This window comes from Anser brachyrhynchus (assembly GCF_964034855.1).
Source record: "Anser brachyrhynchus genome assembly, chromosome: 1".
In the NCBI taxonomy this organism is placed as follows: domain Eukaryota; kingdom Metazoa; phylum Chordata; class Aves; order Anseriformes; family Anatidae; genus Anser; species Anser brachyrhynchus.
Genome location: NC_137694.1, coordinates 154,524,724 through 154,538,742, shown reverse-complemented (window position 1 = coordinate 154,538,742; position 14,019 = coordinate 154,524,724). Strand labels below are relative to the sequence as shown.

General features: G+C 40.0%; 1 protein-coding gene across 5 annotated transcripts in view; it reads right to left on the bottom strand.

Annotated features, from left to right (window-relative positions):
* The window catches only part of NALCN (sodium leak channel, non-selective), a 237,353-nt gene that overhangs the window by 104,892 nt on the left and 118,442 nt on the right, over nucleotides 1–14,019 (bottom strand). For all 5 annotated transcript variants that reach the window (XM_080575903.1, XM_080575902.1, XM_080575905.1 and 2 more), the window contains one exon: nucleotides 6,813–6,944. In XM_080575903.1, the coding sequence (XP_080432029.1) occupies nucleotides 6,813–6,944 (132 nt within the window). The remainder of the gene's footprint in view (nucleotides 1–6,812; nucleotides 6,945–14,019) is intronic.

The following is a 14,019-nucleotide window of genomic DNA, read 5'->3' as shown; positions in this document are numbered from 1 at the left end:
GTAGTCCAACCCCCCTGCTCAAGCAGGGTCACCTAGAGGATCACGTCCAGGTGGGTTTTGAGTATCTCCAGAGAATGAGACTCCACAGCCTCTCTGGGCAACCTGCTCCAGTGCTCTGTCACCCTCAGAGCACAGAAGGTTCTTCCTCATATTCAGATGGAACTTCCTGGGTTTCTGTTTGTGCCCCTTGCTTCTTGTCCTATGACTGGGCACCACTGAAAAGAGTCTGGCCCCATCATGTTGACAACGTCTCTTAAGATATTTATATACATTGGTAAGATCAAAATTGCTACTTCAATTTTCCAAAAACTTCCATAGTAATAAAACAACTGAAACAGGTTAAAAAAAGGGGTGATGGGACTTAATCATTAAAACAAAAACAAAGAAGAGGAGATTCAAGCTCAATCCAGAATTGGCAAATTTTCACAATTTTAAAAAGAGATGGTGTTAAAGAAGTTGAGCAGAGGGAATAAGGAGAGAAGTTACAGAGGAAAAAAACTGTATAACCCATGGGGTTCTTATAGAGGCCTTTCCTGAAATAGTTACGCAGTGAAATGCATGATATACACCTTGAAAAAAGGGAGACAATTCTGTATAGATTTATATCTTCAAAACTTACTCTCTTTCTTCTCTCATTAACAAAAACCATCCTGGCTAGACACACTTCTTTCCCACTTGCTTTCTTCATTTACCTCTCTGTATACTCTGAGATATTCTCTCCCTCTTTTCCCAGCAGCCAAGAAACCCAGTATGGAAAAGATGTTTTTCCTTCTCTCAGTAGTCTTTCTCTCTGACCCTTAACATGCTTCAGGGCATAAAGGAGACACTGAAATAACATTAGGTGGTATCTATATACAAACAATAATTTACAACTGCTGTGCAAACATTAACAAAGTACAGCTCAAACCTTCTTTGAGCTAAAGTGTTATTAGTCTTTTTTTTATTACAGAATGTTATGGTAAAAGATGGAGAGATTAACTGATCGCAATGAGGCTTACTGGATTTGGTAGGTGGTAACAAAGTTAGAAACTAATATTTGAATCCTGAATCTGACAGTGACAGTCTCTGGGATTCTGCCTTAAGTACTTACGTTATTTAAAATTTAAACACTTCAGTCCATCAAAAATATATTTATCAACATGATTGAGACAGCTAATTAAAATTTTACATATTTTATGTGTACAGGACTATCACAAGAAGGAGTAGTGATGGAAATTAAACACTAAGTATATGTCCTATGCTAATTCCTCTAGACCATATAGCTGTTTATGGGTGGTGCTATCAGCTATACTTACATGGCTTTCTCAAGGCATGCAAAACAATTACAGGCTTCAAATACCCTCTGAATGATTAAATCAAGGAAAAATGCTTCATAGCCCTCCAAATCTTTCATTAAATTAGGAAAGAAACATTGCAAATAAATATTTGTGTGATTTCATATATACACACATTAATGTACACAGGATGCTCATATTCTCAAATGTATCTACCTATTTTTTTCAGCTCTTATAGTTCAAAGAGCTCTGGGAGAACAATATGTCAAGTCTGAAGAAACTACTCCTCCACATGAAAACCTCTATCTAGAACACAAGGAAAATGCTATATCAAAATTTTTAAAAATGAAAGCTCATTTCTGAAGTAAAACAGATCTAATTAAGTCTTAACAGAATAAGGGGGGCAAATTAGGAATGAGGGGTAGAAAGCTGCTGGAATTCAGTTTCAGAGCAGGTGGAATAACAATACTATTTAAATACACACATACATACTTCAGAGTACATAGCCTTCCCATTAGGGACAAGACTAACAAATATGATGTTAAGTGTATTTTAATTTATTCTAAAAATGTGTGGGCGGGATCATTTGCATTTTACATGCTTGTCAAACGAATTCAAACCACTAGCACTTAAAAATGTATCAAATGGTTTGCATAACATCTGATTACATTTATACACCTGTCTTCCTGCTGACAGAGCTTGTATTTTTTTTCCTTCCTTGTAATTAATTACAGGAGAAGATTGAGAATATCTGAGTAGAACTTTTTCTTAGGTGTGAAATGTAATGCAATTTTACAGACATTTTTTTAAGCTGAAATCACTCCTTCCATTGCTGTAGAGACAGGGGAAAAGCAGATTCACCTAAGAAGCCAGAACAGACCTGCACACGAAAAACAGGTGTAACACATGAGTGGCCATCCTCCACCAGTTTGCAAACTTTGCTTTGCCAACATGCCTGGCTGTCCTTGCTCTGAATGATGAAATGAGGGTGGAAGGCAAGGGAGGCAATGGAGGAGATACCCCACTGCTCTCTGAGGGCTGCCTCCCAGCCAGCCACCTGGAAGCTTTATAGTGTTAATGCTGCCTTCAGCAACACTTTTCAGGCCCTTTGAAACAGTACTTGTAGGAATCCCACCTGTGCCTGGTTAAGACTTCTAATGTGTAACCTCTGTTAATGGAAGACACTGTGGCAGTTGCATAAAGACAAACATTCTGCACTGTTTTGTCTAGGTATTGAGCAGGTTAAGTCAATGCCCTCAGTCATAACTACCAAAATGAGTTTGGAGCTCTACTCTTTCCAAGTTTGCAGATAATGTATGGTTTTCTTGGCTCATCCTGTTAAGTCTCTCTTTGCTTCCTTTGCTGATGTATACAAGCTGAAAAGCTTCCCCAATTTCTATTTACTACCGGGTATACTAAATCATGCAAACAACAGAACCTGGGTTTAGAATTCATTTCTACCCTCTTTTTGCCTCACCTTTGCCTTGTTTTCTTTTGAGACTGTCTTCTCTTTCCAACAACAACAAAAAAGCAGGATTTTTTTCTTGGTACTGAATATCTCAGTAACTTAACTTAGGCTTGTCTGTTTAGTTTAAATGGACATAGTTGTGCATTTATAGGCCACTACAACTTGTGACCATGAGAATGGAGCTACTTTTTTAGACAACATCTGCTCCTTAAGCCAGCAGCTTCCAGGATGACTTCTGGAAAAGGCACTAGCTGGATGCATTTGCTTTAACCTGTCTGGCCATTTCCTTAAGCAAAGGGAATCCTCACTGCTGTTGGCGGCTCCAGTAAGCTGTCTCTGAAGGGAAAGCTTTCTCCAGACCAGTTTAATGGAAAATAAAAAGCAACAGCAGTGCATCCTGCTCAAACCAGTCCCTCACCAAGGAAACGACACAGTCACTGTGGAATAGTCTGCATTCTTTGAGTATGCAGCCTTTTTAAGGCTCTTAAAAACAATTTATTTGTATACACTGTGCTGTGAATAATAAGATTCACAATAACTGAGTAGGAAATGAAACCAGCTTATCAGTTTCTCTTCTTTCCTAGGATTTTTTAGGCTCTTCAGCTCTTCTGATGCTGCATTTTATACCACCTGCCATAAAGTACTAGGGGGTTGTTATTTGATTTTCATAGGTTCTGTAGTGAATGCATCACAGGTTAAAAAACAAACAACAAAAGAAACAAAAGCCAAATGGATATCAAACCAGTATGCCTTACAGATAAACAGAATACCTTTCTCTATTCCAGACTAATTTAGCTTATAGAAAAGTAAACATGTAGAATGTAAGCAAATTATTTTTCTGACAGCTTCCTCACTAATAAAGCGGTATTCTGATCAATCTAAGCTATGCAGAGACAGAAAAATATATCCTTAAAGAAAATGAGACATTGTTCATAGGTCAGAAATTTAGTACACTAATCTACACAATACACTCATTTTGAAGTATAAAACCCTGGCAAGTATTTCTGTTGAAAAAAAAAACCTAAACCCTAGACTTCAAATAGATGTGGAAGAGAGTATTTCTAGCACTGATTAATAAAAGCATAATTATACTATATATTCAGTGCCAAAATAGAAATAGCACATGCAGCGTTTCCTATTTTGAATATAAATAGAATTAAAGTTATTTTGTTAAGAATCCAGGCTCCACTTGCTGTATCCTGGGCATAAAGAAAAAATGCCTTCCATGAAAAGTTCATGGTCTCAGGCTTTAATGCTGATTTAATTATTCATTCCGGCCTGGAGATTAAAATGAGTTTCACTGTCTTCACTTCTATGAAGTGAAAATATTGTCAACGCTGCAGGGGTTATCATAAGAGAATCCAGACTTTGTTGGTTTTATTCCAACATCTTATTCCCAGGATCATCTTCTTTCACATTCATGTTGTTTTTAGAATATGCTCAGAACTCAAGACAAAATAAAGATAATACATTTCAAAGATAATACATTTCACAATTACTCTTTCTATGACAACTGTCTAAAAGTTGAGATAATTTCAGTATGTTAAATGTGTGGGCTTTTTTTAAGAACTTGTTTAATGTCTGGAACAAAGTAGTTTCATAGTTCTTTGGGAGGAGGTTGTTTAGTCTTGCTTATAATTTGAAAATATGAGCCACCACTTAGCTACCTTCTGACTGAAATTCTGGTTCTGAACAGTGTAACTAAGCCACAACTTGTTTTTTTTGAGATGTAGGGTGAATTCCACATTTGAGATCTGACATGACTCCTACCATTTGCTGATCAGCAGTATGGGATATATTGCTATGATACGGGAAAGGACTGACTTTATACAGATGTTTATTCAGTTTAACAATGACAAAGTTTACTGGATTTCTTAAAACTATGTATATTTAAAGGTTTTTTGAATAGATCCCTTCCTTTTAAAACACTTTGCATATCTGATAATAGGAAAATCCATTAAATCTATTAAGTACTATCAGAATATATTATAATAAACATTAAATATTTTCTGAACATTTTAAAGTGCATATTGGCAAATGGGCTGTCTTCATCTGTGAATGGACTTGGCTAAGGAGTTCAAACACCCTGACTTTAACAGCCATTTTAAAGAAATTTCAATCTAGCATATAATTTTGCTGGAACTCAAATGCCCAGAAAGACAAGGAGGTTTAATGAAATGCCGAAAAGTTAGTTTCTCTTCTAAGAGAAGGGATAAGGTTGCGAGTGTTATACTTCAAGGCTGTGATCCCAGGTTTCAGTGAGGAAACAATCACACAATTTGCCAACCAGCAATGATGACTAACAAACATTCATAGTAGTCTTAGATATCCATCCCTCCTAATTACTATTCAGTTTGACATTTTAGGGTGCTATTTAGTCATCCACTTCTGTTACCACTTGAAAGAAAGGAGGAGAACACAAAACTAGAGTGGTTAATTTCACATGCATTAGCCTTTGCTTTTCACACAAACCCCAGTAACAAAGACAGGTATACTGGCATACGCAGCTTCTGTTTTAGGTATTTTTCCTAGGTCAAGGCCAACATTTACTCAATATTCATACAAAATACAGCCATCCTCAGTTGCCTGAGATAGAACAGGGAATGGTGCAGCACTGATGCAACCTGCACTCTTTTGAAGGTTTGGACTCTGGTGCTACCTTTAATTTTTCTTTGTTTTCATGTTTTTTTCTCAGAATTGGTGAAGTCTCTGCTTTGTTGAACTTTAAAGAGATCACATACAAATTCTAAAACTAACAGAAATTTAAAAATGAGTACCAACTCAACTTCCCTTAAAACAATGAAATGCATTAACCACCCTAATGTTAAGCACTACAAGGTTTAAGTTTTTAAAGTTGAGCACTTCAGTGTGACTCACAAGTCTATTCAGACATTTAAAACCCCAAGAGTACAAGCCATCAAACTTCTTGACTTGCAATTCTTCTGCCACTGTCATTGTCAGCCTTGAAGGCAATACTAGAGGCAGCGGAATCACAAGTCAAAACATGCTGTCAAGTGCCCTAGTCTAAGAATGTCAGCCTTCAGGAAGTGAGGCCATAAATTACTCTCAGGGCTTCTTCTTTTCAACTGGACCCTCCGGCTCCAAAGAAGGACTGTGTAATTACTGAAGTCAGGGGAACTGCAGTAACCACACAGCTAGACGTGTACAGTCCAGGCAACTGTGATTAGCATCTTCAGAGAACCAATCTCAGTGAATTTCAGCAGTGGTGGCTTTATCCTCAGGTAAAGTGACACTTCATAGCGCTCCTGGAATTAAGTATTGTTAATAAGGAATCCTACAGTACTGATTTCACTCTTGATTCAGAAAAAATATCTATTTGAAGCTATACCTATACATTACTATCAAAGACTTCAGAGCTTTTATTTATTTTTTTGATAACTGAACTAAACTAAAAAACTAAAAAATCATGTAAGCAATGTTCTAGGCACTTTAGCACGTGCTCTACAGCAATATCTTTGACAAACTAAACAGTCAAGCAGGCTCTCAGCCAGAATGCCACATAAAAAGAAACTGTTTTCCTCTGCTTCACTGGTTCAGGAGCACATCCTTCTCCTTCGCTAAATTTAAGACTGAATAAATGTTTCTTTGCAGTGTGCTCTTGAGGTTACTGAAGCCAGGCTACTCGCAACACTATTCTGGCTATGCTCAAGGACCATCTTGAAGATCCATATATGTCAAATAAAGATGATTTAGAAAGAAATACAATATTTAAAGACAGAGTTTTGCCATTTTTTAAAGGTAAATTCTTATGAATGTTACAGTTCTGCTAGAAAAAGATAGCAACTCAGCAGCCATGCATTGCCTGCAAATGTTATACTTAAGCCTCAGCTCATTACCACTGACATTTTGTTTGAGGAAATTACCTTTCAAAAGGTTGTAAAATAGGGCTGTCAGACATTGTCAGACAGAGGAACTTGAACAAGTTAGCAAAGAATTCTTGGAATGCTTCAGGGAATAAAAAAATTACGCACTTAAATGTGCTTGACATTCACATTTTCTACTTTAGCTTATCTTGAAAAACATCTAGATAGTCGTTTCAGCATACTCACCTCAGCTAGGTAAAATTCATCATACTGTCTCTTGAAATTTTCTCCTTTGTAGTAGTTACTAGCAGCAACAATCACATCTACAGCCACCATGCTTAGTATGAACATATGAAACACTGATGACCTCATCATTTTCTGCAAAAGAAAAAGAAAATTTTATCATCAAAATGAGTCAACCACATGCATTATAAAGCTTTATTACACTGTCAAAATACATTCAGCTATAATAATATGTTTTATAAAGCTTTTTTACAAAATTCTAAGTTATTAATCTTTAAAAATATTCCAATATATTGCTTCAGCTGGTTTATATATGCAAGATTATATATATTTTTTTTACTTTTCAGTTTGTTATTTGCCAATTGGCTTCTTACTGGAGGTTTATGATGTAACGTGATTTACATTACTTTAGTAAGTTTAAAGCCTAAATCATATTTCTAACTACTCAGTTCCTCTTGGTTAATACTCCATTTGATTTCTTCATGCAGATCTTACTGACTTGTTCAGGATCAAGTAACATCAATTCTATCTTCATCATTGCCTTTGCTCCAAGAAAGACAAGTGATATGGGATTTTCCCACAGTATTCTCCTGGAGAAGCTGGCAGCCCATGGCTTGGACAGGTACACTCTTTGCTGGGTTAAAAACTGGCTGGATGGCTGGGCCCAGAGAGTGGTGATGGATGGAGATAAATCCAGCTGGCGACCAGTCACGAGTGGTGTTCCCCAGGGGTCGGTGTTGGGGCCCATCCTATTTAATATATTTGCTGATGATTTGGATGAGGGAACTGAGTGAACCCACCGTAAATTCGCAGATGACACCAAGCTGGGGGGAAGTGTTGATCTGCAGGAGGGTAGGAAGGCCCTGCAGAGGGACCTGGGCAAGTTGGATTGATGGGCAGAGGCCAATGGGATGATATTCAATGTGGCTAAGTGACAGGTCCTGCACTTTGGTCACAACAACCCCATGCAATGGTACAGACTTGGGGGAGAGTGGCTGGAAAGCTGTGCAGAGGAAAAGGACCTGGGGGTGCTGATTGATGCCCACCTGAATATGAGCCAGCAGTGTGCCCAGGTGGCGAAGAAGGCCAACAGCATCCTGGCTTGCGTCAGGAATAGTGTAGCCAGCAGGACCAAGGAAGTGACCGTCCCCCTGTACTCAGCTCTGGTGAGGCCGCACCTTGAGTACTGTGTTCAGTTTTGGGTCCCTCGCTACAGGAAGGACATCGAGGCTCTGGAGTGTGTCCAGAGAAGGGCTACGACGCTGGTGAAGGGCCTGGAACACAAGTCCTGTGAGGAGCGGCTGAGGGAACTGGGGTTGTTTAGTCTGGAGAAGAGAAGGCTCAGGGGAGACCTTATTGCTCTCTACAGGTACCTGAAAGGAAGGTGTGGGGAGCTGGGGGTCGGCCTCTTCTCACAGATAACTAGTGACAGGACTAGAGGGAATGGCCTCAAGTTTCGCCAGGGGAGGTTTAGGTTGGAAATGAGAAGAGATTTCTTCTCGGAAAGAGCAGTCAGGCATTGGGGTGGGTTGCCCAGGGAAGTGGTGGAGTCACCGTCTCTGGGGGTGTTTAAGGAAAGGCTGGACGTGATGCTTAGGAACATGGTTTAGTGGGTGATATTGGTGGTAGGGTGATGGTTGGACCAGATAATCTTGGAGGCTTTTTCCAACCGTAATGATTCTATGATTCAACAAATGTGAAACTCTTGCCTAAAAGTATATATTATTCTATAGTAGATCTCCACATCTGGCCCAATAAACTTGAAGTATCTTCAAGGTCCCTTCTCTGCCTTGACAAGTTTGTATGTAAACCTCTACATAAGCATGTTTAAATGTAGGTGAGATGAACTCCACCTGGAACTGTTGAATGGGCAGCCATGTGAAATGCTGACAGCCTCCTAGCAGAGCTTCACATATCTGTGCACTAAATGCTTTTTGTTACCTGTTCTAGTAGAAGCCTACAGCATCAACAGGAAGAATATGGTGTTACTATACATTAAACCATCTGTGAATGAATGGTCACTAATATCTACAGTCTTTTAGAATCACAGAATGGTCAAGGTGGGAAGGGACCTCTGAAGATCATCTAGTCCAACCCCCCTGCCGAGCACAATCACTTCAGCACATTGCACAGGATGGCATCCAGGAGGGTTTTGAATATCTCCAGAGAAGGAGACTCCACAATTTCTCTGGGCAACCTGTTCCAGTGCTCTGTCACCCCAACAGTAAAGAAGTGCCCCCTCATATTCAGCTGGAACTTGCTGTGCTTCAGTCTGTGCCTGTTGCCTCTTGTCCTGTCACTGGACACCACTGAAGGAGCCCGGCTCTATCTTCTTCTCACTCTCCCTTCAGGTATGTATAGACATTCAAGAGATTCCACATTCTCTTTTCTAAGCTAAAAGTCCCAGCTCTCTCAGCCTTTCCTCATAGGAGAGGTGCTCCAGTCCCTTAATCATTTTTGCGGCCCTTTGCTGGACTCTCTCCAGTATGTCCACATCTCTCTTGTACTGGGGAGCCCAGAACTGGACCCAGCACTCCAAGTGTGGCCTCACCAGTGCTGAGTAGAAGGGAAGGATCACCTCCTTCAATCTGCTGGCAACACTTTTCCTAATGTTGGCCAGAGAGCTGTTCGCCTTCTTTGTGGCACATCGCTGACTTGTTCAACTTGTCCCTCCAAACTTGCAAGGACTTTTCTGCTAAGCTACTCTCCAGCTGATTGGTCTTAAGTCTACACTGGTTTATTCCTCCTTCAGTGCAGGACTTTGCACTTCCCCTTGTTGAATATCTTGAGGTTCTTGTTGGGTCAGTTCTCCAGCCTAACAAGGACCCTTTAAATGGCAGCACAATCATCTGCTGATCAGCCACTCCTACCAGTTTTCTATTATTTGTAGAGTTGCTGAAACTCTGCTGCTGCAGAGTTGCAGGTCATTAAAGAGGATGTTGATGAACAAAGCATGGCCTTGCAAGAACATTGTCCAGATCCCTCAGCAATCATGGGTGTATCCCATCAGATTGCATGGACTTCTGCATGTTCAGTTTGTTTAAATGTTCCTTAACCTGATCCTCTTCCACTAATGCTTCCAGACTTTCTCATGAGTTTCAGGACTTGGGATTCCTGAAGGTCAGTCTTACCCATCAAGACTGAGGTGAAGAAGGCACAAAGTATCTCAGCCATTTCCACGTCACCAGCTTCCCTAACCCATTCAGCAGCAGGCCCATATTTTCCCTAGTCTTCCTTTAGCTGCTGTTATACCCATGGAGGCCCTTCATGTTGCAGATTCAACTCCATGTGGGCTTTGACTTTCCTAATCCCATCTCCGCCCAATAGTAGCAGTACCCCATCTCTGCTCAGACAGTAGCTCTGTATTCCTCATGGGCTACCTGGTCCAGCTTCCACCTCATGTGTGCTTCCTTTTTATGTATGAGTTTTGACAGCTGCTACTTTTTCATCCACGTGAGACTCCTGCCACATTTTCTTGATTTCCCATACTTGGGGATGAAACATTCTGAAGCCTGTAGAAGATCCTTGAAAATCAGCCAGCTGTTCTAGACTCTCTTCTCTTCAGAACTGTATCTGACAGAATTCTCCCAAGCAGATACCCAACCAGAAAAAGTTTCTCCTGAACTCCACGGTCATGGCCCTGCTTTTAGCTTTATTCCCTCCTTGCAGAACCCTGAACTCCAACATTTCATGGTCACTGCAGCCAAGGCTGCCCTGACTCTCACAACCCAACCAGTTCCTCTTTGTTTCTAAGAGGTCCAGCCAGAACACCTGCCATCATCATCTCCTCAGCCTGTGTTAGGAAGCTACCATCACAGCACTCCAGAAATCTCCTGGATTGCTTGCTCCCTGCTGTGTTGCACCTCCTGCAAATACCAGGGGGGTTAAAATGCCCCTGAAAAAAATGGGGGACTGTGAACATGAAAACGTTACAGTAGAAGTAAGTAACATATGTATTTACATTTGTAAGGATAAATTAACTGTTAGAAGACTTGTACACATATTTGTAAAATACTAACTCGGTCTTCAGTGAGCTGAGGCTATGTTGACAAAGACATATTTACATTTTATGTTTAACCCTGCCAGGAGCTTAGGGTCTTGACTGAACTAGAGTCCTGCTGTGTTTTACTTACTGTTTTTTTTTTTGTCCTTTTTTGGACAAACTAGAACAGAGTACACTACATATGGCAGGTTGCAAGGACCAGCACTTGTTCAGGATTTTAGCAAAGACTTGCTAAAAGGAGAATTCATTCTCTTTGAATTCCACTTAAATTGCAGTGGAGTGGAGGATTTGCACAGATGCATGCATTCAGCTAACAGGAGTGCCTCTTGCCTCTTAACATCTGGATTTAATCTGTGATTCACTGTTAGCATTGGAGACAGAGGACAGTCCAACGCTAATTCCAACTGGCTTTCTTTTGACCCTAGTGGCACAAAAAAATGCTTATATATTCCCACCAAGAAAGGGCTTAGGAGATAAAGCCTGACAAGCAGAAATGTACATAACAAGCCTTGGCTCATAACAATGCCTAAAGTGCAGTGAAGTCACTAAAACTTGAGTGGCTAAATGAGGTCTTGCTTTTATTTTTAATGTACAAGGCATGCTATCAGGATACGATAATAAAAGACATGACTACTGTTTTCAAGCATGCATTTTTGTAAGTGTATGATTCAGAACAGGTAGCATCTTATCTGTTACATTTCTATTTCACACAAGTTCTAAACAGACAGCTAGTCTCTCTGCATATTTTACACTGTATTTTTAATAAGTGTCAAAATTTCCTTCATAGTAACAAAAAGTATTCTGTCTCAATTGTGAAAGGACTTGCTAAAAAAAACTAGTAAGTCAGGCTGTAAAATGCACTTTTCTCTCCCTTTGTAAAAACAAAAACAAAATCAGGAAAGAAAAATGGTACTAGAAGACTAAACATACATAAACCACTTTGGTATACATGTATAAACATGCATATTATCTCATTACAGTCTGTATCTTGGGATACTCGTAAAAAGGTTTTCCAGTGCTATATTTAATTCTGGAAAAAAAGATGCAAAAATGTAAATAATATGCTAACAGAAGTATAATAAGCTCAGTAACATTCAATAAAGCTTCTTGTCAATTAGTAAATGCTGCCTTCCCCTCTCAGATAAACTGAAAGTAGACAATTTAGCTAACAGTATTATGTTTGCATATCACAATTCAGCACCAAGATAATAATGAAAGAGGTCCAGACAGGATACAAGCTAGGCACTGGCTATATAAAGGCAGCAACACCTGGATGAGGCAGCAGATTAGGAGATGGCTGTGGCAGGCAATGTCAAAAGCAGCCTGTTGCTAGCAGAAAGACAGAAAGCCCAGAGGGCCTGCAAGACACAAGTATGTGAGCACATGCACAGCAAAAACAGTATGCTGAGGAGACCCAAATCAGAAACTCATTACTTTTAAATCCCAGGACTGGGCTGCTCACGGGCGCCATATATGCATCCTGTGGCTTCATATTCTATTATAACTTTTTGGTATCAAAGGTGAATACATGCTCATTATATACAAGCACAAAATATTCTTCCTGGAGGAACAAATAACTGGATTTAGATTAGCTGTGTGACCCTTTATGACATCTTTATTACTGTGCCTTGAAACATCGAATGGGCTACTTTCTTATTTTTTTCTTTAGCATTGCAAAATCTAGCTGCTCACCTGTCATGAACACTATACATGATAAGCTTCCTTCCTGTTGGCCTCTCTGTGACAGACTGCAATATCCTTAGGAGATCAATCTAGCCCACACACCTACTGTGCCCAGCTTCCCCCCTACTTTCATCTGTCTTATTTTGTTCCTTTTGCATCACAGAATTTAATTTGGATTTGTACCCTTGAAGTGGCTCAGCTGCACCTCTATTGTAATGTTTGACCACGAGTCTTCACTGTCTCTACAAATTTCTGTAGGACATTTGGAACGAAGTGTAAGAAAAAGCTGAATTTAGCCCACAGCACTTACCCAAGCCTTAAAAATTATTTTGGATCACCAGATTAGCAGTGTGTCATTTGGAGTACAGCCCTTTTCAGAGCACAGAGCCATGGAAAATTCTCTTTGCAAACTTGAAAGGGACATAATGCCAGGTTTTGTTCTTGTTTAATTTACTGACCTTTCTCAGCCCTTGGATGTACGTTTCTTAAACTGTGCAGGAATAAGATGAGAGAAATGTTCTGATGTTGCTGTCAGCCAGTTGCATGATGGGAAAATTGAGTCTAATATTAAATTGGACTACGATTAGCTGTGCTGAAGCAGTCTCAAGTGAAATGTCCTGTTGCTGCCATCAATCAGCTACAGCAGTGAAGAATTTCTTACATCTACTGTGAGTCACTTCTAATGCCAGCATCTGGCTTCATGCAGTATGACGGTTCTCAGTGTCCAGGACAACAATGTGATGAACGTGGATGGCACGGGGCATTAAACCTTCCAGGGCCCTCAAAACCAGTGTAGGACAAACCTTGAACAATCCAAACTCTTTCAGTGTTTGGAAACACACAAGGGAATTGAACATTTGCTTTGTGAGTAGACTGGAATTTCATGAGAGCAGAAAAGCCTTCTAAAATTCTACATTTTTATTTTTTCTTTCCATTAGGAATGTGTTTATTACAGCTGAGGCACTCTAAATGAAAACAAACAAACAAACAAACCCCCCTATATTTAACATTGCAGATTCACCCGAAAGCTCAAGTAAGCAATGACATGAATTGCTGACTGGAGAATACTACCTGGGTCACTTAGTCTGACAGAGCTTTACCACACATGGGCCTAAAGCAGGCTTTTGTCACTCCAGGAGTGTCAGAACGTAGTACACTGCTCTAATACTCCTTCCAGCTTCCTACATGGCAGAGGGAGGATGAGTGACGTAAACTGGCCTTTGTCAGCTCTCTGCCGTGGAGGATATCCACAGCTGCTGCCACCTTACACAGCCGGAGCCATATATGCCCTGGGTTAGGAAAGCAGCACTCCATGCAAAATGCAGTCACGATGCAAACTAGAATACCTAAATGAGATGGAAGTATGTTTTCCTGATGCTGAACACTTTTTGGGGGCTCTGCTTGTATAAGGTCGTTCCTTATACCACCATCCTTTACATCATATTTTTATTTCAAGTCTATAACAGACCTTACTTACCAAGTGAGCAGGTATGCATTGCAAACTTCTAGGGTCTGACTGACCTA